The sequence below is a fragment of the Zosterops lateralis genome, assembly GCF_965231275.1.
Source record: "Zosterops lateralis genome assembly, chromosome: 20".
In the NCBI taxonomy this organism is placed as follows: domain Eukaryota; kingdom Metazoa; phylum Chordata; class Aves; order Passeriformes; family Zosteropidae; genus Zosterops; species Zosterops lateralis.
This window is the reverse complement of record NC_139780.1, coordinates 11,088,650-11,109,559: the sequence shown is the minus strand read 5'-3', so window position 1 is coordinate 11,109,559 and position 20,910 is coordinate 11,088,650. Positions and strand designations below refer to the sequence as shown.

Genomic DNA, 20,910 nt, shown 5'->3' with positions numbered 1-20,910 from the left:
TCCTCTTCTTGTTCCCGTGTTCCCTGCATTTTTCTGTTCACCCTTCCCTTTGGGAGCTCAGTGAGGCTCACTCAGCCCAGACTCTGAGCAGACCAAGTTCCATCCCTCAGTCAGGCAGGGTGAGGAAACTGCTGGGCACCAGAATGTCCCCATTTCCTTCCTTTTATTCATTTTCTCACTGCATGAAAAAGTATTAATGGAGCCCAGAGTTGGGTTTTGTTTTTGAGTAGATTCCTTTGCTATGTTCTGCTTTGCAAACAGTGGGAAGGTGTTTGGTGGTGGCTGTGAATCATCCTGTGTGCTGGAGGGGCAGAGGGGGAGCCTTGCTCTCTCTTGCTCCGTGCCCCCATCCCAGCTGGGTGACAGGGATGGGCTGTGCACAGCTCAGGGTGTTTCCTTACCCCCTCACTCCCATGGGACATGGGAGGTTTTGCTGTGAACGCAGGGTGTGGCCCAAGCAGAACTGCTTGTGCCCACGTTGGAGGAGGCAAAGGGCTGGGAATACACACCTGGGGACACTGGGCTGCAGCCCCCCCTGTCATGAGCAGGGCCTGCATGGCCTCTCCAAACTCCATCAACACCCAGCACCCCTCTGGGATGTGCCCCAGCCCCACCAGCACCCATACCACAGTGGGACACAGTTGGCATCTCTGCTGGAGAAGGAGTGTTGCATGGGTGATGCTTCAGCTGCCTTGGTGCCTGCTCTGGGAAAGGAGAGATCTGCATTCCCTCAGGAGCAGAGTGCAAGAAGCCTTTGGAACCCCTAAAGCCACCCTGGGGCCTCCCCCTTTCATCTCTGGTCCAGCTGATGGTAGCAGCATCTTTCCACCCATCTTTCTCCCTACTCCCCTGGCTAAGCCCAGACAGAGGACTGTCCCCATGGCAGTGGGAGGTGACATCTTGGATGTGGAGGACAGTCTGACAGGTGTCTCACGATGCAGGAGACAAGGTGGTGCCTCAGTGTTTCCTGAATCCTCCCAGCCAAAGGATGCTGGTTCTTCACTGTGCAGCCCCACTCCCCAGTTGGTACTTCTCAATGCCCATGAAAAACCACTTTTCCCCATCCCCAAGGAGACTTACCTCACTTCCACGTGCAATATTTCTGCCTCTTCTGCAGTCCCTGCCCCTGAGGATGCCCATGTTTTGTTGTGGGGGTGCTTCTGGAGGGTGTCCCTCACTCACTCCCATGGAAACCTCCTTTTCTTTTTGCTCTGTGGCCAAAATTCAACTCTCTGGGGTAGGTTTTTGCAGTGCCTGCAGCTTATTGAATGCTCATCTGCCAGACTGGACCCCTCCTGGTGCCAATCGATGTTCCCAATGAATGTGACACTGCTGTAATCTCCTCTGCTGATGAATGATGGGCCCTGCCACGTTTGACATAGTTCCCAGGCAAAGGCAAACCTCATTTGCTCTGACACTTTTCCTCTGGACAGCTTTTAATTTTTGGAGGACCTGTCATGGTTTGAGCTCCATCAGTGCTCACAGATGTCTCCCCAGGGAGTCAGCCCTGCCAGTGCTCCTGGCAATGTTGAGTGTCCCTGAGCAAAGCGTTTTGGCCCCAGTGTTCCCCCCTGGCTGTGGATTTGGGACCCTGGCTTGGATGCTTCTGGTCTCCCTTTTGGGGAGCCCCTGATTCCTCCTGAACACCACCAGGATCTGCAGCACCCTGGTATCACTGAAAATAAAGCTTGCAGCGTCTCGTGCTTGGAAATGTTGGCCTTAACCTCCTCGTGCCTCAGTTTCCCCATCAGTGGAGTGGCTGGGGTGAGCCATCCCCCTCTGGAAAGCAGTTTGGTGTCTGTGCCCTGGCAAGCACAAGTGCTCAGGACTGCAGGCACAGGGACCCACCGAGCATCAGGGACATGCAGAACACCAGGAATGGTGTGTGAAAGACTGGGGTGGGATTTACATCAGTGAGTCTTTAATTCCAGCCTCTGTTTTACACCTGCTCATGCAGAAACCATCAGCAAACCCTGGTTTGTCTCTCTTTGTACTCGGGTTCCTGGTGCCTGTCCAAAATAGAGCCCTGGCCATGGGAAGGGGGCCCAAAGCACAGCCAGGCAGAGGTGAGGGTCCAGCCCCGGTGACTGTGGCATGTGCCCCTCTCATTTGTCCCTGTCGGTGTTGCCCCATTAAATGCCATGTCTGTACTTTCTTTTTTTTTCACTTTTCTGTCTGTGTGCTGACTGTTGCTGCTTTGTATCTGTCTTTCCTTGAGCTCTGGGGCTGGGCTGGGCTGAGCTGTTTCCCCCAGGAGCAAGAACTTGGGAGAGGGCTCTGGGGGCAAATTCTCCCCTGCCCTCTCCTCACAGCACAGACCAGGACCCGAGAGAGAGAGAAGTGAAGGGTTTTTCCTCTGGAGCAGGCTGTGAATTAATGCAATTTATAACGAGACCAGGCTGGTCCCAGGAGCGCTCTCCATTGGGATCATGGCAGGGGGTGTTTGCTTATGGGGGACCCCAGACCGTGTTTGTGCCAGGTACCAGCTGCATCTCACCCTCCTTCTCAAAAGCAGATGCTTGTTGGTTCTTCCCTTGCCATCAGGACACCACATCCCTGTTGGATGGGGAGGCTGAGGTTGTGGGAATCCCAGCCCAGGTCGCTGCTCCTCAGTGGGCAGGGATGCAGCTGCCCAGAGGGTGGAACTGTTGGAGTCTTGGGATCTGGGTTTGAGCCTCACTTGAAGCAGAGCTGGCTTTGAAGCAGGGCCAGGCATGGCATAGGGGCAGCTGAAATCACTGGCAGAGCTGCCCCCTTCCCATGTATTTAGGGTTAGGAAGTCATTTGGGATGGGTGAGTGACCTGCAGCCAGCTCACTGTCCCCCATCCAAGGAGGAGATTTGGGGCATTTAGTGAGAGCATCTGTCACCTGTCCTTCCTGAGAGCATTCGAGGGAAGGGTCTGGCTGGGACAGAAGTGAGGGCTGAGGGCAAAGGAGGGAGGTGATGGCCCCAGTCTCAGTGCACAGTTTGGGGTGCAGCAGTTTTGGAGTCTCCGTTACACACGTCAGCCCTGCCCATGCAGCAAAGTCGTCCTTCCCTTCTCTCTCTGCTCCTGTGGCCACCAGCCCTGGGCTGGGTGCCCTGTGCCACAGGTGTGACCCCTGCCCAGGGGGTGGCCAAGCTCCAGGCTGAGAAGCAGCAGCTCCAGCAAAGAGCCTTGTTTGTGAAGATGAAGCCTGTGTGTGCGTCCGTGCCGGTGTCTCGGCTTGCATGCCCCGCTGCCTTGTCTTGAGATGAATTCAAGAGCAAACCAAGCAAATGAAACAGTTTAATAACAGAACAAAACAAAACCCAGGAACTTTGTGACAGTGGAAATAAAAGCTTAATGACAGTAATGAAGTGGCAGTGGTCTATGATGTGCTGGGGTGGGGGGGTCATGGGGATCCCCCAAATCTGCCCTGGCACCACCAGGGAGCTGGGCTGGGGGGTGTCACTGTCCTGTGCCCCAAGAGCAGGGCTGTGATGGCACCAGCACAGGTATAAATAGGTATGTTCTGGGCTCTGTGGGCAGGTAGTCAGGCACTGTTCCCACACCTCTGAGGAGCTGTCAGGTCTCAGCTCCTGGCATTCCAGGCACCCTTCAGCCCCATAGCACTGCTCTTCCCACCTCCTTTTACCCAGACAGGTCCCATCCTGACACAGTGCCTGCATCCCTTTTTCATTTTGCAGTGAAGACAGCCCTGTGCCTATGGGCACCATCCCTGTCCCCTCTGAGCCCCCTCATCCATACAGCAGACTGGGAGACATTGGGTCACTTTTGGCACACAGTGGCTGCAGTGGAATCTTGATACGAATATTCCACAATTGTGTCCCACTGCCCTGACTGAAGCTGCCCCTTGGCAGCCCCTCCTCCCCTGGCAGGGCTCACAGAGGGGCTCACAGCCTGGACTGGGCTTTTCATGTGCAGCAGGGTTGTGTTCGCCATTCTGTGCTGCCAACTCTTCCGGAAACGAGCCCTGCGAGGCCTCTCTGCCAGCCCATGTCCCTTGTGTTTGCTCTCCTAACGAGGCTGACTAATTATATTCAGGAGGCCAGAGGAGATGCCCTAATGGTCTGAACAAGGAGGCTGTGTTTGCGCAGGGGGTTTTGTCCAGAGGTGTTTTGTGCCAGCACATGGTGGGAGCTCCCAGGGATTTCTCCTCTGTGCCATGGAGTGGGCAAAGACAGGCACAGGCTCCAAACCACAGTGGTTACCCAGAGGCTGTACCTTAACCCTCAGCAGGGAAGGGGCTAAAGCCCAGCCAGTATAGGTGCTCTTGGCACTGGGAGCACTGGTGAGTGTGGGAAGGGCTGGCTGGGATTAATTTAGTGATGGGGAGAAGCTGTTTGGGTTTCCTTGTGCCATCAGTGCTGGCTCTCCCTGCCAGGGTGCAAGATGGAGCTGGGGTGCAGGTTGGTGACTGGGGATGCTCCAAGGTAGGTTTTATGGCACTGTGGGGTGGGGGACTCCCCTCAGATCTGTGGGACTGGGAGTGCAAAGCCTGGGGGTGTGCAAGCCCTGGTTGTGGGACAGCAGGGGACAATCCACTGGCACAGCCCCAGGGGCAGAAGTCTCATTGCCCTGCTGCAAAGGGGATGCCTTTACCTGCTCTGGGGTTGGGCTAGGCTGAGCCCGTGCTTGCAGGGATAAAGGAATTCACAGGATTGTCCCACTGTCCCGTGTATGGGTCATGAGATGTGTGATCTCCAAGGTCCCCCAGCTCCCGTGTCTGGGAGGAGCAGGGCTGGTGCTGGAGGTGCAGGAGGTGCACAGCTTCACCTGGAGCCGCCTTTTGGCCGCGACTGTTCCCTGGGTCCCGCTGCGGGGGAGCTGAGCAAGAGCAGAGCATCCCTATGGAGCAGCCATGAGCTCAGCACTCCGCTTCCAGGGCAGCCAGGAAACGCTCCTCACCCCCAGCCAGCGCTCCCGGCCAAGCGCTGTCTGTCCCAGCCCATGTCCTGGCTCCGGCTTTGTCTGTGCTCTGCGTGGCTCTTTGCCCCACTGTTCGTGGGGTGGCTGCGTGGGTGAGCCCACCCGAGCCCCCCACAGAGCCCCCTGACCTCCAAGCCCGGTTGCAGACCCCCGTTCCAGGGGCCCTTTGCCCAGCACAGGGGGAGTTCGCTTCCTTGGGCTCCTTTCGCAGCTGTGTCTCCTCCCGCTGGGGTTTGGCAGGGTTTGCTCACAGGTGCTCAGCTGTGACCCCCATGTCCTCCCCTAACCCCTGCTCCCCCCAGCAGAGCAGGGTGTCTCTGAGCCAGGGGGTTGGGGCTGGGGAGGGGGCCTGAGCAGTGCTTCTGACAATCCCGTGGGCTGCAGGATCTGCTTCCCAATCCCAGTATCTCCATCCCCATCTCCTCCAACTCCCACCCACCTCCCCGCCGCGTCGCTGGCTCCAAAAGTCCGGTTGTTCCTCCCGCCCTCCCTTCTCCCTCCCAGAAGCTGAACGCTGGAGGAGCAGGTCCGCAGCTGCGGAGGGCTGGGCGTTCCCTGCCCGGGGTCCCTTCTCCGTCCCCGCCGCGTGTGGCCCCTCGCACACCGCGTCCCTCCCTGCTGTGGGGACAGTGCCCAGCGGGAAGGGCAGGGACAAGGACACAGGGGGTGTTCCTGACACCTGAACGTCTCCCTCGCGATGCCACCCCATGGAGGGGTTTTTGTGGGTCTGTGGATGCTGCTGGCCCTCAGTGTGGCCGAGAGCCCCCCAGGGTGGGCCACTCTTGCCTTTGTCTTCGATGTCACCGGCTCCATGTACGACGACCTGGTGCAGGTGATGGACGGGGCCTCGCGCATCCTGGAGCGGACACTCAGCAGGAGCACAAAGCCCATCAGCAACTATGCTCTGGTGCCCTTCCATGACCCAGGTATGTCCAGGACAGGGTGAGGGTGTCCTGCCCAGGGATGGGGCTGTGAGGAGCTGGGCTGTGGTTCTGGCTGGGTCTGGGTATGAAGCATGCACTGCACAAGTGCTTGCATTGTCCTTTCTACCTGTTTTTAATGGCCTGGTGACTGCTGTGGTGGGGATGGCACCTCAATAGCTCGGATGTAGGCTGGGGCTCCTGTCCCCAAGCCATCCTGTGGGCACAGGGTGGGCTGTTTCCACTGTATTAATCCCAGGGGTGCTGACACCTTGTTGGGGTGGCTCTTTCCCCTCCATCCTGTTCTAATCTCCCCAGAGTAACCATGGGGGGCATTTCTGTCCAAGTTCACAACGTGCTTCCAGGTCACCTCAAAAAACCCACCACTTGCTGAGAGGCTTCAGTAACTTGTTCTGATACCAGAATAATTTCTTTCTGCTTCTGTCTTTGTCTTCTTTTTTGTGCACACCCATAAAAGGGCAGCTGTTCCCCGAGAGAGCCCTGGCCTCCTACAAGGAGAGTGGGACGCAAGCTTTATTTTCAGCAGAAACGTTGAGCTGAGTGAAAACCATTGGAGCCAGCCAGGGAAGGAGGCAGAGGCAGTGAATTGATTCCTGCGCTGCTTTGCTGGGAGCAGTAGAAAAGGGCACTGGGTTTGCAGCTCACCCTGGCTGGGACCACCCAGCATGTTGAGAGAAATTCCTGGGCACAGGAAAAGTTTGCTGAAATGGTCACAATATGGGCACAGGGGCTGGTCTGCCCAAACCCACTTCTCCCCTGGTGCCAAGCCAGGGTAGATGCTGGACCCTGAGTCTCACAGATATTTGAGCCAGGGCAGGTGCCAGGAGTCCTAGCAGTGTGGGTGGTGTTAGAAGAAGCTGGTGCTGGGGTCAGGGGGCTGAGGTGTGGTGGTGGCCATGTCTTGCAGAGGTGGGACCTGTCACCCTCACCACGGATCCCCAGCTCTTCCAGCAGCGCCTGAGGGAGCTCCATGTGCAGGTAGGCACCATCAGCCCCACACTGCTCTGCCAGGCCTGGCTTGGTGCCCGGCCCTTGGCACTTGGGGGGAAGCCTGGCACTGCATGGTGGTGGGTTCCAGGAGCAATCCCTGCATCCCCCACAAGTGTGATGGGAGTTCAGGCTGAGCCAAACTGGCTGGGGGTTGCACATCGGGGTGAGAGTGGAGAGGATGGGTAATGCTGATGCTGTGCCTCAGAGTCCTGCAACAGGCCAGAGAATTCCCAGTCCACAGCTCTTGTCCCTAATGGAGATGCTGTTCCCAGGAGAGTTTGCACAGACTCTCCATGGAACCACAAATTTCTTCTAGAACCACTGCTTGATAATTGAGTTTTTAATTTCTGGTTTGTTTTTGGTTTTGTTTTTTTAATTATTTCATCTGTTTTCTGCCAGCTGAAATGTTCCCTGGGAGTTTAATCATGCTCTATCCATCCCCACTCTTGCCCTGCCTCCTGTGAATTGCTAAATCCCTGTGGCGTTTCCCTTCGGATGCAGCTGTTTTGGCAGGAGGTGTAACGCTGAGGCTGCAAATGGTTTCCCAGCCCTTTGGGGTGCCAAGCCTTGGGAAAGTGGGAGCTGGTCCTTTCTGTGCCAGGAGGCTTCCTTGGGGTGGCTGGCTCTGCATCCACAGGGGTGGGCACAAATGTGCTCCCTGAAGGTGTCTGTGGGAAACGAGTGGCTTCTGTGAGCACGGATCCTCAAATGGGTGCTTTAATTCTCATCGTTAGTGAGACAGAGCCGGGTCTGTGCGATCCTGAGTGTCTCTTAAGTTCCATCCCGCTGCCTCCAGAAAAATGGGGTGGATCCCTGGGTGGGATCCTGCCGGGAGCTGAGCACTGGGGGGCTCGGTGCCTGTGCCACGTCCCTGCCTGTGTCCCTCAGGGCGGGGGGGACTGCCCGGAGATGAGCGTGGGAGCCATCAGGGTGGCTGTGGAGATCTCGCATCCCGGCTCCTTCGTTTACGTCTTCTCGGATGCTCGGGCCAAGGACTACGAGCAGCAGGAGGAGTTGCTGCGGCTGCTGCAGCACAAGCAGAGCCAGGTGAGCGGCCCCGGCGCTGCCCGCAGGGCTCCTGCGACGGCGGCTCGGGGGATGCAGCAGCAGCACATCAGTGAGAGGGGATAAAACCTCTGGGCTGAGGGGAATTTTGCAGTTCCCGGGCCCATTCGGTGTACTGGGATGGTGGTGGATGCCAGTCCCCTCCGTGGGTGGCCGGGATGTCACGGGGCCGTTGCTGTGGCAGGTGGTGTTTGTGCTGACCGGGGACTGCGGGGATAGGAGCCACCCCGGGTACCGCGTGTACGAGCGCATCGCTGCCACCAGCTCCGGGCAGATCTTCCACCTGGACAAGCAGCAGGTGACAGAGGTGAGCAGGGAGACCTGGCCCCTTGTGCTGAAGCGAGGCTGTGCCTGTCGGTGAGATCCAGGTTTAATCCTGCCCTGCCTGTCTCCAGGTGCTGAAGTGGGTGGAAGAGGCCATCCAGGCTTCCAAGGTCCACCTACTGTCCACGGACCATGAGGATGGTGGGGAGAACACATGGCAGGTCCCCTTTGATCCCAGCCTGAAGGAGGTCACCATCTCCCTGAGTGGCCCTGCCCCAGGGATCAGGGTCCAGGATCCAGCAGGTAGGAGCCCAGGGTGAGGGAGAACAAGGGGGAGAGGGAGTGATGCTTTGCGCCTCAGAAAGATCTCAGGTTAGGACAAGCAGGAAGAGGTTCACCAAACCCTGCCCTAAAACTCAAATGAAAAGGTGATGAGCTACAAACCTCTCAGTAAACACCAGCACATCTCCCTGCTCCCCTCCCAGGCTGGCTTTGCCTCTAGCTTTGAGGGTTTCCCCTGCTGCCCCAGCTGTGAGCTGTGATGGGCTCTGCACTACCCTGAGCCCTGAGGGAGGGGGCTCCTGGCTGCTGTGGGAACCAGAGGACAGACCTGGGTTGCCCATCCAAGACATTCACTTACTGTTACAGGAAAAGTGCTGGAGAAAGGCCGAGGTCTGAGGGAGCTGCTCAGCATCCCCAACTCGGCCATGGTGGTGGCCCTGGAGCCCTACAAGCCAGGGACATGGCTGGTCACGGTAGGCTGAGGCACAGATTTGCCACATCCTCTGCCTTTCCCTGATGGATATTTAGCTTGCCAGCCTTTTCCAGGTGTGGACTTTCCCCACCCATCTCCGGCCAGGCAGAGGATGTGTGAGCAGGCTGAGAGGGGCCTCTCCCTTCCCATCTCCTCTCCCTTCCCCTGCCCTCAGCACTTGATTCTCGATCTGCTTCCAGACGCGGAGCAGTGGCCGCCACTCGCTGAGGATCACAGGCATCAGCAACGTTAATTTCCAAGCCAGCTTCTCCACCGAGCCGGAATTTGACACCAGCCAGCAAGGAGAGCGGCCGGTGCAGGGTGAGGCTGGTGCTGCCCGAGGGGCTGGATGCTGCATCGGGGCGTTTTGCAGCCGGGAATGTGGCTGGTGGTTTTTTCCCTCCCCGCTTTCCAGGTCTGCCCATCTCTGTGCTGGTGAATTGCACCGGTCTGAGGCCGCCCGGGCGCCTGCAGGAGATCGAACTCTTCAACACCTCGGGGCACGTCCTCCTCTCGCTGCCCGCGCAGCCCCTCCTCAACTCCTCCTCCGGTTCCACCACCCAGCTCTGGGTGGGTTCCCCGCTCTGGGTCCCCGCGGGTGACTTTCTGCTGAAGGTGAAGGGTGAAGATGCCCAGGGCCACCCCCTGCACCGCCTCTCAGGGGTGACCTACACCAGCATGGTCCCTGGTGAGTGGAACCTGTGAGTGCTGAGCAGGGACCAGCTCACCTCTGCCTCTGCTCTGATTTGTCCTTGGTCATTCTTCATCCCAGTGCAGCTCCCAGTGAGCTTCCAAGGATGTTGTGCATCTGCACATCCCCAGTCCCTTCCAGGTCTGCCTAAAGTGAACATCTCCAGCAATATCCAGGCTTACAACCGTGAGCCACAGCTCATCTCCTGCTCTGCATGGAGTGAGATCCCTTTCCACCTATTGCTCAGCCGTGGCAAGAGGAAGCTCAGGGAAGAGCAGCTCTTCAGGTGAGCCTCTGGTATGGCTCAGGACAAATTCATGTAGACAGTAACCACCCCTGAGCTGTGCCAGCTGTGTGCTGGGTGGGTGCCTTCAGGTTCTGAGCATGCCAAGAGGAAAATTCCAAGGGACAGGTCTGCAGTAACTGGGGATGCACCTCTTTGCCTGACTCAGATGAAAAAAAGTCCCAGAGAGTAGGACTAGGATGGTGGCATGGCAGTCCCAAGGTGGGAATCATCCATATTTCATCTCTCCCTTTTTGTAGGATTTCAGGGAACATCAGCTGGTTGATCCCTGCAGTGTCTGAGAGTGATGAAGGCTTTTACGAGTGTACGGCCACGAGCAAGGTCGGAGTGACCCGGGCTCGTGCCTACGTCTCTGTCTCAGGTGGGGGCTGCTTGTGCCAAGCCTTGGAGCCCTTACCACGGCTGGGCACAGGCTCCTTTCACCCAGGCATCTTGTGTTTGTAGAGCCATCACCCCGTCTCATCGCCCCTGGCAACATCACGGCTTCACCGGGCCAAGACGTGGTCATGTCCTGCGTGGTTCTGGGGGACGTGCCCTACAACCTGACCTGGAGCTGGGATGGGAAGATGGCACAGCCAGGGGATGGCCGGACCCGGCTGCTGCAGAACCACTCCCTGGAGATCAGCCACGTGCAGCCGGGAGACGGGGGCCTGTACGAGTGTGTGGCACAGAGCGCCCGTGGCACTGCCACCGCCTCCCTCTGGCTCTTCATCCAGGGTAAGCTTTGCCCCTGTGTATGATCTGGGCCTGGAGGATGTTTTGCTGCCCTGTGCGAGGGTGGTGAATGGCACCCATGGGCTGAGCCCTGCTCCAACCCCGTGCAGAGGTGCCATGGGTGAAGGTGGACCCCAGTCCCCAGCGTTTCAGCAGGGGCCAGGAGCTGAGGCTGAACTGCACGGCCGGGGGCCACCCTGAGCCCCACACCAGCTGGAAGCGCTGGGGCTGGGCACTGCAGCAGGATGAGAGGTAACCCATGGGGACACAGGAGCCTCCATCCTGCCTGTCCTGCAGGGATGGTGCTCCCCTTGTAGGGATGTACAAGTTGAGGGAGGGAGACTTGGGGCTGCCATAGCTCTGGAAAGAGGGAGGCAGTGCAGTTTCCCAGCCCATGCCCCTGAGATGGAGCTTGGCATGCTGCTGGCCTTAATTTCCTATATTTATTTTTAAACTGTCCTGCTTTATCCAGGTCACCGCCCCCACTTTGCACACCTAGTGTGAGCTCAAGCCTCAAAATACTCTTTGTACCTCCCCTTAATTTCTTCTGCTTTTTGCCTTTCAACTCCTGCCCATGTCAGGCTGCGAGTGCCAGAGTTGACTTTGGGGAAGGCTTTTGGACTTTTGAGATGAAAAAGCCCAATTCTCAGTGCTTTTCCCTACTTCAAAGCAAAGTCCTTCCCTGCAGCAGCTGGCTCTAAGTGCTGACCCACATCCACCACCTGCTCAGCATGGCCTGAAACCAGCTCATTTATATCAACACATTCTCTATCATCCCTGTTTTCCCAGGGCTCATTTCTCACTTTCTCTCCCATTTGCTGCAGGGTTTTCAGGGATGTTGAGGGTACCCTGCACATCACGTCTGCTGTCCCAGAGGATGCAGGGAATTACAGCTGCCATGCCAGCAGCACACTGGGCTGGGAGGAGCAAGTGGTCACCCTGGAGTTTGCTGGTACCTGCTCCCTGCTCACTGGCAGCACACTGGGAATGGGGCTGTGTGTGATGGAGGGTGCTGGGGTCAGCACACTGGGAATGAGGCTGTGTGTGATAAAGGGTGCTGGGGGACACCTCCAGCCTCCCTCAGGCTGGATGGCACCACACCCAGCGCAGCAGAGTGACCAAAGCCATCTCTCCCCATGGCACAGAACCTCCTGCCATCCTGGCAGTGACGCCCAGCCTGAAGGTACTGGTGGGAGAGGATGTGACCCTGGAGTGCTGGGTTTCGGGGGCACCCCCACCCCACATCACGTGGTACAAAGGTGGGACCTGGAGCATGGGCTGGGGGGGACCCCTCCGCTGTCCTGCAGGGACATCACATGGGGAATCCCCCAGTATGACACCAGGAGGGACCCACAGAGGCCCGTGGGGTGCTGATGTGGGGGTGTCGGGGCAGGGGAGCAGGTGATGGCGACGTTCCCGGCGGGCACACAGCGCGCCGTGCTGCGGCTCCAGGCGGTGCGGGAGGAGGACTCGGGGCTCTACGGCTGCCACGCCCTCGGCCAGGCCGGCAGTGCCTTCCACAGCACCCTGCTGCACGTGGGCTGTAAGTCCTGCTGGCTCCTACTCAGGGCTCAAGCGCGTTCCACAGCTCTCCTTTCTGAGCCAGCTCCCCTTTGCTGCTTTCCAAGTCTCCCGGGCTCCCCAGCAGGGAGGTGTTGGTGCTTGGTGCAAACAGGCGGGAGCCTAGCAGGATTTCCAAGCTTTGGGAAGATGCAGGAGGCTCAACAAGTTGGGAAAGACAAGGCAGTTGTTGTTGCACAGGGACATGAGGGCTTGAGATGCAAAGTGCATTCACTGGGATTAGGCAGAGATGGGGGCTGACTTTTGTGTGTCTGAAAATCCAGGTGAAAAATCTGCTGGGGACAGAAGGGATGAAAGAACACGAGGAGGAGGGAAGGCTCTGTGTTGAGGGCAGCAGGGTTTAAAGCAGTTAAAGATGGAAAAGGGCACTTTTTTTTCTAAGCCAGGGGTCGATGAGTGTAACTGGAAGAGATGAAAACTGCAACGGCTCTGACAATTTTGGAAAAGTGCCAAATGCTTTAAGTCAGACTTGTAACTTGTCAGGGCACCTGGCTCATCGGTTTTGCAGCCCCATCCCTTCTCCAGGCTCAGCTGTGGGGAAGCTAGGATGCTGGACCTGCCTGAGCCATTTCTCTGCTGCTCTCTCCTCCAGCTGCCCCTCACTTTCCTGAGCCCCTGGGCGACGTGGAGGTCAAGGTTGGGGAGAGTGTGAACCTGCTGTGCCCTGTCGAGGGATCTCCCCTGCCAGAGGTCACCTGGTCCCGGCAGGACGGGCAGCCTGTGATGGGCTGGCAGGGACCATGGGGTGTTTCCAGCCAGCTGGAGGCTGCCCAGCTCCTCATTGACAGTAAGAGCTGAGTGTGCATGCATTTATTTGTATTTTTAACTTGTGCAAGCTTAGCTGTGCAGTAACAGCCCACTAGCCTCCAGCTCTGAGGGGTCCGTTCCCACTGGAGATGGTGGTGGGGCAGGGGAGGGTGGTCCCTGTCCTGGAGCTTACTGAGGGTTCTCCAGCCCCCCTAGGCTGAGGCTTCTCTCCACTGTGCTCCAGGTGCCTCACTGGATGACCAAGCCATCTACATCTGTGAAGCCCAGAATGAGTTTGGGAAAATCCAGGCAGAGGTCAAGCTCACAGTCACGGGAGAGGGTTTGTTTTTCCATGCTTTGGTTAGTGAATGGTTGGTGAATGTGCTGGCAGTGTGTGAGTGGCAGAGCAGAGCAGCTGTCTCTGGTCCTGAGCTGGCCACAGTGAATGCTCAGTAACCCCAGGGCAGGGTTTGGGCAATGCCCTTCCAAGCTCTCTTTGGCTCCATATGCTGATATGGACCCAAATTGCAGTGATATCCCCAAATTCCTGGGGGAGTGGAATTGGAGCTGGCTTATGCTGAGCCAGGATCCAGACCTTGGAAGAAAGGTGATCTAGATCCATTCTCCTGGGTGTTCCTGGCCAGTTTATCACTGATTAATACTGGTTCCCTTTCCCCTCTTTCAAGCAGCCCCAGAAATAGCTCTTGCATCCCCCGTGGTCCGTGTGCTCCCAGGCCAGCCTGTGTCCCTGCCCTGTGTGATCCTAGCTGGGAGCCCATTCCCAGCCCGCCGCTGGCTGAAGGATGGGCAAAATGTGAGTCTTCCATGCCTGCTGGGATGGTGGGTGGGTAGATGGACACATACCGTATGGTGGGGCTTCACTGCAGGATGTATCCCTCAACCTTTGGGGAGAAAGCTGCTGGTGAAAGAATACAGTGGAGCATTTGTGTTGGGAAGGCAACATGGATTTATCTCCACATCAGGATGTTGCTCAAGGATTCATTTCTGGATGTGCCCCATAGATGCAGGGGTATGTTGGTGTTTGACCCTGCCCTCTGTCCTGCTTTCTGCTCTCTGCCCATGTCCAGGTAGCCCCAGGTGGCCACTATTCCATCCAGGCTGATGGGAGCCTGCACGTGGACCAGGCCTCACAGGAGGATGCAGGGACATTCACCTGTGAGGTGATCAATGCCTTTGGCTCACACAAGCAGGACGTGTCCCTGGTCATCCATGGTGAGTGACAGGGATCTGGGTGTCCCCACTCAGCAGTGACATGGGGCAGGCTCTCTCTGTGCTTTGCTCTCTGTGGTGGATGTGGCCATGCAGGATGAGCAGCTTCTCTTCCTTCCCAGTTCCTCCCAGCATTGAGCCTGGCCCCGCTCTGGTCACTGCCACTGAGGGAGCAGCTGTCACCCTACGGTGCAATGCCACCGGTGTGCCCCACCCTACTGTCACCTGGGCAAAGGTAGGGGACAGGGACAGGCAGGCTGCTGTGCCCCTGCAAGCCAGGCTGGGGCCACCCTCGGGTTCAGGGTAATGTGTTTGAAGGGGCTGTAGCTCTCCAGCGTGACTGTGGCTGCCTGGGGAGGTGGCACAAAGTGTCCTGGGAAGCTGTGACCAGGGCATGGCTTGCTCTGATGTGTCCAGAGCTCTCTTCTTGCCTTTGGGATGTTCTTGTAGGAGAATCTCTGCCTTCCTCCCTTCCCTTTCCTCTGTAGGGCACAGAGCCCATTTCACTGAGTCCACATTACCAACTTGACCCCGATGGGACCCTCCTGATCCCTTCATCATCCCCTGGGGATTCTGGCACCTACTTCTGCACAGCCAACAATGCAGCAGGATTCTCCAGCCGAGAGATGCAGCTCTCCATCAGCAGTGAGTGCTCAGGACAGGTCCAGAGGGGACTGGCAGGGAGAGAATGACCTGGGAACACTCCTGGCTTCCTTGGAGCACCAATCCTGGTGCCAGATGGGTTTGCAGGATGGGAAGAGTAGTGATGAGGGCTGTGGGGCACCTGGAGTGTCCCTGCTCCAGCTGTGCTCCCTCTCCATCCAGCAAAGCCCAGGATCAGTGTGAACGGATCACAGACATCAGATCCTGTCACCATCCTGGCTGTGCTGGGGCAGGAGACCACCCTGCCCTGTGAGGTCCAAGGATTTCCCCCTCCCTTGGTGGTGTGGAGCCGGGAGCCCCAGCCCCTGCCTATCACCACCACGAGGTAAGGAGGGTTCTGGGTGCCACAATTTCCTGGGATTTTGTGTCTCCTCAGAGGGATGTCAGGTCCATGAAGGGACCCAGCTGCTTGGCAGGGAGATGTGAAGATGTGAAGGGCATCCCTGGCATCCTGTGGCCAATGCTCATGGCAGGAGCTGAGGCAGCTGAGCAGAGTACTGCATTAGCTCTGCTCTCCTTGGAGAGCACCAGGCCTTTTTTTTCCACCTTCCAAACATCTGCTGGGACCAAGCAGCTGCTTCCAATCATTCATGTGTCTACCCAGGACATAGGGCTGGGGTTGGGAAGGAAAGGCAGCCCCAGTGCAGCTCCTCACCCTGCTGTCTGTCTTCATGCACATTCCTACCTTGTGCTGCTACAAGGTCAGTGATGTGCGTGGGGTTGGTGGATCCCTGTGGACATGTTGGATTTATGCTTATTGGGACAAGGTTTGGCACAAACACAGTTTTTAGCCCAGCAGTGGCTTTGTCTGCACTGGGATGTGGGGTTTTAGCACAGTTTTGTTCCAGTGAGTATCTTCTGGAGGGACAAATCAATTTGTTGAAGCTGATAGCAATCATGAGAAGTCATTTAATGTGATTTGATGGGTGAGGATAAACACATATCCAACCATTCTCCAGATTATCTGGTGTCTTGGTCTTCCAATATTTTCTCTATATGTTAGCACCAGGCTAGAAGGGACTCCCTAAAGTTGTGGGCCCTGGTCTTGGGTTTAAGCCCTTCTTTCCATGTACCTCAGGATTGCTGTGGCCTGGGGATGCAGGAAGGAGTCTTGGTTTTGCTCTTCTTGGGGGACATATTGCCTTGTTGTTCGTGTCTGATTTGCTATGGTTGCTCCTGGCTGACCTGTGCTGCTCCCCACATCTCACCTGGCTTGTCCATGCTGAGTGATTTATGGGAGCACACGAGGAGGAATCTGCAGCCGTGGGCTGAGATGATGTTATGTCTGTGGAGCACAGATGAGGCTGGGAATGAGGGCGTGGCCAGCTCCAGCTGCAGGGACTGTGCTCTGGGGAGACCCTTGTCCTCCTTCATCCCCTTGGGCTCATGTGCTGCCTCGTGCTGAGCTCATGCAGGGGCTGAGCAAAAGGGATTTGCCCTCATGGGCAGCTGTGTCACCCTCTTTGAATGGGAGGTGGCCAAGGTGACCTTCCCTTGGCTATCTCAAGGTGATGGTGAGCTCTCAGTCCAGGGCTGGGTGATGGATGACATGGCTGTTTCTCCCACCCAGCTTTTCTGTTCCTCCTCCCCCAAGGTTCAGTGTCCTCCCTTCAGGATCCCTCCACCTGTCTGAGCCCCAGGTGACAGACACTGGCCTCTACACCTGCATGGCCACCAACGCTGCAGGGAACGCCTCACTCAGCTACAGCCTGAACGTCCAAGGTTCAGACCCCCCTCCCTGGGCTGCATGGGCCCCTGCACCCTCCAAACCCTTGGCTGCTCTCATGTCCTTGTGCCAGGATCTGAGGGTGGTCCCAGCCTGAGGTCCCCTCTCCCCCCAGCTCCTCCTGAGGTGTGGATTGGTGATGGGGAAAGGCACCTGACAGCTGTTGCCAACACCTCCCTGAGGATTCACTGTCATGCCATGGGTATTCCCCCACCCCAGATCCAGTGAGTGCTGCAGAGTGGTGGGTGCCCCCTGTGTTCCCAGGATGGGTGGTAGGGGCTTGGAGTGTCCCTTAGGATAGGAGGCATCCATTCCTTCTCCTTGTCCTCTGCTCAACAGTCCTCTGCTGGCACTGCCAGCCCCATTCCGGGTGACAAAGGGACAGTCCTTGCTACCAGAACCCCACTGTTCATCCTGTTGGTGTGCAGTGACAGAGTGGGGGTGGTGGCAGGACAGACCAAGGGCTTGCTGCCTGTCCCCTTCCTCACAGGTGGCTGAAGGATGGGCACCCTCTGGATGGGCAGGATGGTGTGGTGGTGTCCCAGGACGGTGGGACTCTGCTGGTCACCCGAGTGGGGCTTGGTCACGAAGGACTCTACGTCTGCCAAGGCAGCAACTGGGCAGGGCTGGCCCAGGCAGAGATGCAGGTTACAGTGTATGGTGAGTGCAGCATCTGGGGTGAGATGGGCTATCCCATCCCATGTGTTGGGAAGAACATGGCTGCCTAAAGGGATGGGAGTTCTTGGCCCAGTTTTTTGGTAGGTGCAGGGTCACTGGCTTGATCCCTTGGGATCTTGTCCTTTGTCAACGAAGCTGAGAGCTGATGGCCACTGGCACCATCTTTGGTGTTTCCTGCTGGAGGCTCTTTCCCCAGCCCCATTTCCCCTCCACCAGCAGGATGTGACTCTGAGGGTGCCAGGTGAGAAACCAGGCATGGAATGGAGATTCCTGCCTGGGAGTAATGAACGTCTCATTGGGGCAGGGACCAAACCTGCTGGGTGCCTTGGGGAGCAGCATCATGGGGTGTCCCCTCCCAGAGGACCGACCCAGAGCCATCAGTGAGCCTGGCTGTGCCCCAGGGCCCTGCACGGTGGTGGCTGCAGCCAGCCCGGGTCACACAGAGCCGATGACAATGGCTGCTGGCTTGTAGTGCCCCCAGACATCGAGCCCAGCGCGGTGGATCTGGCCATCCCGGAGAACGGCTCGGCATCCCTGGAATGCCTGGCCTCGGGGCTGCCTGCTCCCGGTGAGTCAGTCCTGCCCCTCAGCTCTTGAATCCCTGCGGTTTTCCCTGGCTGAGGGGGCAGAACATCGCTCCTCACAGCTCAGCTCTCTGCTTCCCTCCAGACATCACCTGGTACAAGGGGCAGGAGCAGCTCTCGGCCGGAGCAGGAGTGACCCTGTCCAGGGATGGGAAGCTCCTGCAGATCCCACGTACCCGAGTCTCCGATGCCGGCAGCTACCGCTGCGTGGCCTCCAGCCTGGCGGGTGTGGCTGAGCTCTGGTACAGCCTGCAGGTCACCGGTGAGTGCAGCTGTGCTTTCCTGAGAGATGGGGCCTCCCCCCTGGAATATCTCGTGTGAGCATGGGATCAGTGAGGTTGTCCCAGTCCTCAGGATACATCCCTGGAAGATGGCTCTAGCAGACTCCTGTCCTCTGCTTCATTTGCAATTCCAGTCATGCAATCCCCTGAGTTCATCCCAAATGATGTCCTGGAAAGCCATGGCCCCGTGGATGGGTACTGCCAGGTCCACATTAGGGGGTCACCTACCTACCCTGTCCCTTTTGCACCCTGTGTGCCTGGTGACATTTCTGTCCCCCCTGGACTCAGAGGACTCAGTGGTGAGTCCTGGTCTGCTGCCAAGACAGACACTGGCCACTTTTTCTCACTTGATCCAAGCATCCCTGCTGCTTCCCAGACCACTCAGCATGTCCACAGCACCGGGGGCTGAGCCAGGCTCTGGCTTTTCTCAGGGATGCTCTAGGCCAGTTGGAGGAAGTCCTGCAGGCAGGTGGCCAGGGAGTGGAGAAGATCCAGTTCTCCTGCTCTGGGCTTGTTCCTGCAATCTCTTCCCAGGGAAATGTTTGCACGTCTGCCGTCCTGGATTGTTTGGGTTCTGCTGGTTTTGTTTTTCAAGGGTTTCTAGGTGTTGGAGCTTTTCTTCTCCAAACTGATATCCCTCATGGGAAGGAGTTACCATTTTCCAGACAGCTGTATTTATGAGCAGCTGAGAACATCATCTGATAATGGAAAGATTTGGGTAACCTTCTCAGTGAGCAGGGCTGCCTAATAAGGCTGTGTCTGGCCAACCTGACTTTGGCCTGCTTGTGGGATGCTTGGTCATCCTCTGCTGTTGGCCACGTGCAGTTAAAAGCATCCCTCGCTTGGCTGGAGAGACAAGATTATTGTTTCCTCATGAAGCCAGGGCAGGGGAATGTCGCAGGGTTTTTTTGTGGCACCCAGCAGGGCTGCAGGGGGTGTGTATCCAGCAGGAGGGAGCTCCAGTGAGGAGCTCCCTTCTCCTCCTGTCCAGTGCCATCACTGAGCTGTTCCTCTCATCCCTGCAGTGCCTCCATCCTTCTCCTCTCCAGAGCCTGAGGCTGTGTCTGTGCTAGAGGGACAATCTATCCAGCTGGCCTGTGAGTGCCACGGGATCCCCCTGCCCACCCTGAGCTGGTGGAAGGATGGTAGGGCCCTGTTCCTCAGCCTCATCTCTCCCCACATGGGCTGACCCAGCCATTGGTCTCCTTGGAGCAAGGAGCTCTTTTTCAGAGCAGTATCCAGCTTCTGGGTGGGAATTTGTCCTGCCGGGAGCCTGAGGAGAAGTTGCTGTCCTCTTCCCTGGGCAGGTGAGCCCCTCTCCACCCAGCCAGGAAGCCCAAAGCTGGTATCCCCAGGAGGGAACATGGTGTACATGGAGAAGGTACAGCTGCTGGACCAAGGCACGTACACCTGTGAGTGTAGGAATGATGCTGGCAGCAGCAGCAAGGAGCATCACCTGGAGGTGCACGGTGAGCATGGGGGACCAGAGACCTGTGGGGTGAGTGGAGGTGTTGTGACACCTCAGTGCAAGCTGGACCCAAAAAGCCATTGCCTGGTGCCTTGGATGCTTTGGAAGGGATGCTGCTACCTGGGTCAGCTTTGTCCCTGCACTTGTGCACAGCTCAGGGAGTTGCTGCACATCCCCTCCACCCTGTGTCCTTCTGCCCACAGCACTCTCGAGGGTCCAGGGCAACAGCAACCCCCTGAGGAAGGTTTCTGTCATCGAGGGTGGCGAGACAGTTCTGGAGTGCGAGGCCATGGGGACACCACCACCATGGGTGACATGGGTGAAGGACGGGCAGCCCCTGGCTGGTGGGGACAGGCTTCTCCTTACAGAGCAAGGGAGGCGCCTGCACATCCCCAGGGCAGAGGTGGCCCATGCAGGACACTACACTTGCCTGGTCACCAACACAGAGGGGCAGGAGCAGAGGGAGTTTGATGTTGTGGTGCATGGTAAGGACGTGGGATGGGGCTGGTGGCTGGGGGTGGGGTGGATGCAGGCAGGATGAGGAGGGTGGAGATGTGGAGTAACTTGATGTGGAGTAGATGTTGGACAATCCAGCATGTAGCAGGTCTCAGGGTCAGCAGGGTTGTGCTTCAGGAATAGCTGTAGAACTGTGTCCGTCAGGCAGGAGTTTCTTTCCAGAGCCATCACAGCAGATCATCTCCCATAAAGTCCTCTACTACCCAAGGACTTGGGGAAACCTCATGGGTCAAGGTCACTTGAGTTATAAAAAGTCTGAGGTGGCTCAGGCTGTGTGGCCATCCCAGTGTGACACCTTTAAGCCTGGGCTCAGTGTGCAGGTAAGTGGCACATACTTGCTGTGGGTCACCTGTCCCATAACACCTTTAAAGTCACCATCTCCAGGTGATGCTAATGGTCCTTCAGGGTTCGTGTCCTAAAGCTGTGCAAAGCAAGAATGTGGGAAAAAACAGGTTCACCCAGTTCTCCCCTCTTTGCTTTTCTCCTTTGATGTCCTGGCTGCTTTGCAAATGGATGTCCATCTTTTTCTACATCCCCAGTTCCTCCTGAGTTCATTCAAGGATCAGGATTGACAACCAATGTCAATGTTTCCCTGCAAGGATCCCTGACACTGACCTGCGAGGCCGCTGGGATTCCCCAGCCCACTGTCACCTGGTTCAGGGATGGCTCTCCTGTCATCCCCAGCGAGCACACACACGTGCTTTCAGGTCAGAGGACTGGATGCTATGAGAGATGAGTGTTTGGGAACATGTTTTGCCCCAACACTGATGAGTTCAAACTCTTGGTGGAGCTAGAGCCA

At 57.4% G+C, this 20,910-nt stretch overlaps 1 protein-coding gene across 1 annotated transcript in view; it reads left to right on the top strand.

The window, feature by feature from the left end:
• Positions 1-5,611: 5,611 nt before the first annotated feature.
• HMCN2 (hemicentin 2) overlaps positions 5,612-20,910 on the top strand; it is a gene marked incomplete at its 5' end in the record, with an annotated part of 32,749 nt that continues 17,450 nt past the window's right edge. The window contains 31 exons of the mRNA XM_083875985.1: positions 5,612-5,840; positions 6,763-6,833; positions 7,734-7,892; positions 8,095-8,217; positions 8,306-8,477; positions 8,823-8,929; positions 9,129-9,249; positions 9,344-9,616; positions 9,761-9,905; positions 10,163-10,284; positions 10,368-10,640; positions 10,748-10,889; positions 11,462-11,589; positions 11,783-11,896; positions 12,031-12,180; positions 12,811-13,005; positions 13,210-13,305; positions 13,655-13,779; positions 14,054-14,198; positions 14,318-14,430; positions 14,684-14,840; positions 15,021-15,183; positions 16,453-16,580; positions 16,700-16,808; positions 17,075-17,244; positions 17,735-17,830; positions 17,932-18,108; positions 19,153-19,272; positions 19,435-19,596; positions 19,799-20,080; positions 20,651-20,818. Coding sequence (XP_083732111.1) covers positions 5,612-5,840; positions 6,763-6,833; positions 7,734-7,892; positions 8,095-8,217; positions 8,306-8,477; positions 8,823-8,929; positions 9,129-9,249; positions 9,344-9,616; positions 9,761-9,905; positions 10,163-10,284; positions 10,368-10,640; positions 10,748-10,889; positions 11,462-11,589; positions 11,783-11,896; positions 12,031-12,180; positions 12,811-13,005; positions 13,210-13,305; positions 13,655-13,779; positions 14,054-14,198; positions 14,318-14,430; positions 14,684-14,840; positions 15,021-15,183; positions 16,453-16,580; positions 16,700-16,808; positions 17,075-17,244; positions 17,735-17,830; positions 17,932-18,108; positions 19,153-19,272; positions 19,435-19,596; positions 19,799-20,080; positions 20,651-20,818 — 4,735 coding nt within the window. The remainder of the gene's footprint in view (positions 5,841-6,762; positions 6,834-7,733; positions 7,893-8,094; positions 8,218-8,305; positions 8,478-8,822; positions 8,930-9,128; positions 9,250-9,343; positions 9,617-9,760; positions 9,906-10,162; positions 10,285-10,367; positions 10,641-10,747; positions 10,890-11,461; positions 11,590-11,782; positions 11,897-12,030; positions 12,181-12,810; positions 13,006-13,209; positions 13,306-13,654; positions 13,780-14,053; positions 14,199-14,317; positions 14,431-14,683; positions 14,841-15,020; positions 15,184-16,452; positions 16,581-16,699; positions 16,809-17,074; positions 17,245-17,734; positions 17,831-17,931; positions 18,109-19,152; positions 19,273-19,434; positions 19,597-19,798; positions 20,081-20,650; positions 20,819-20,910) is intronic.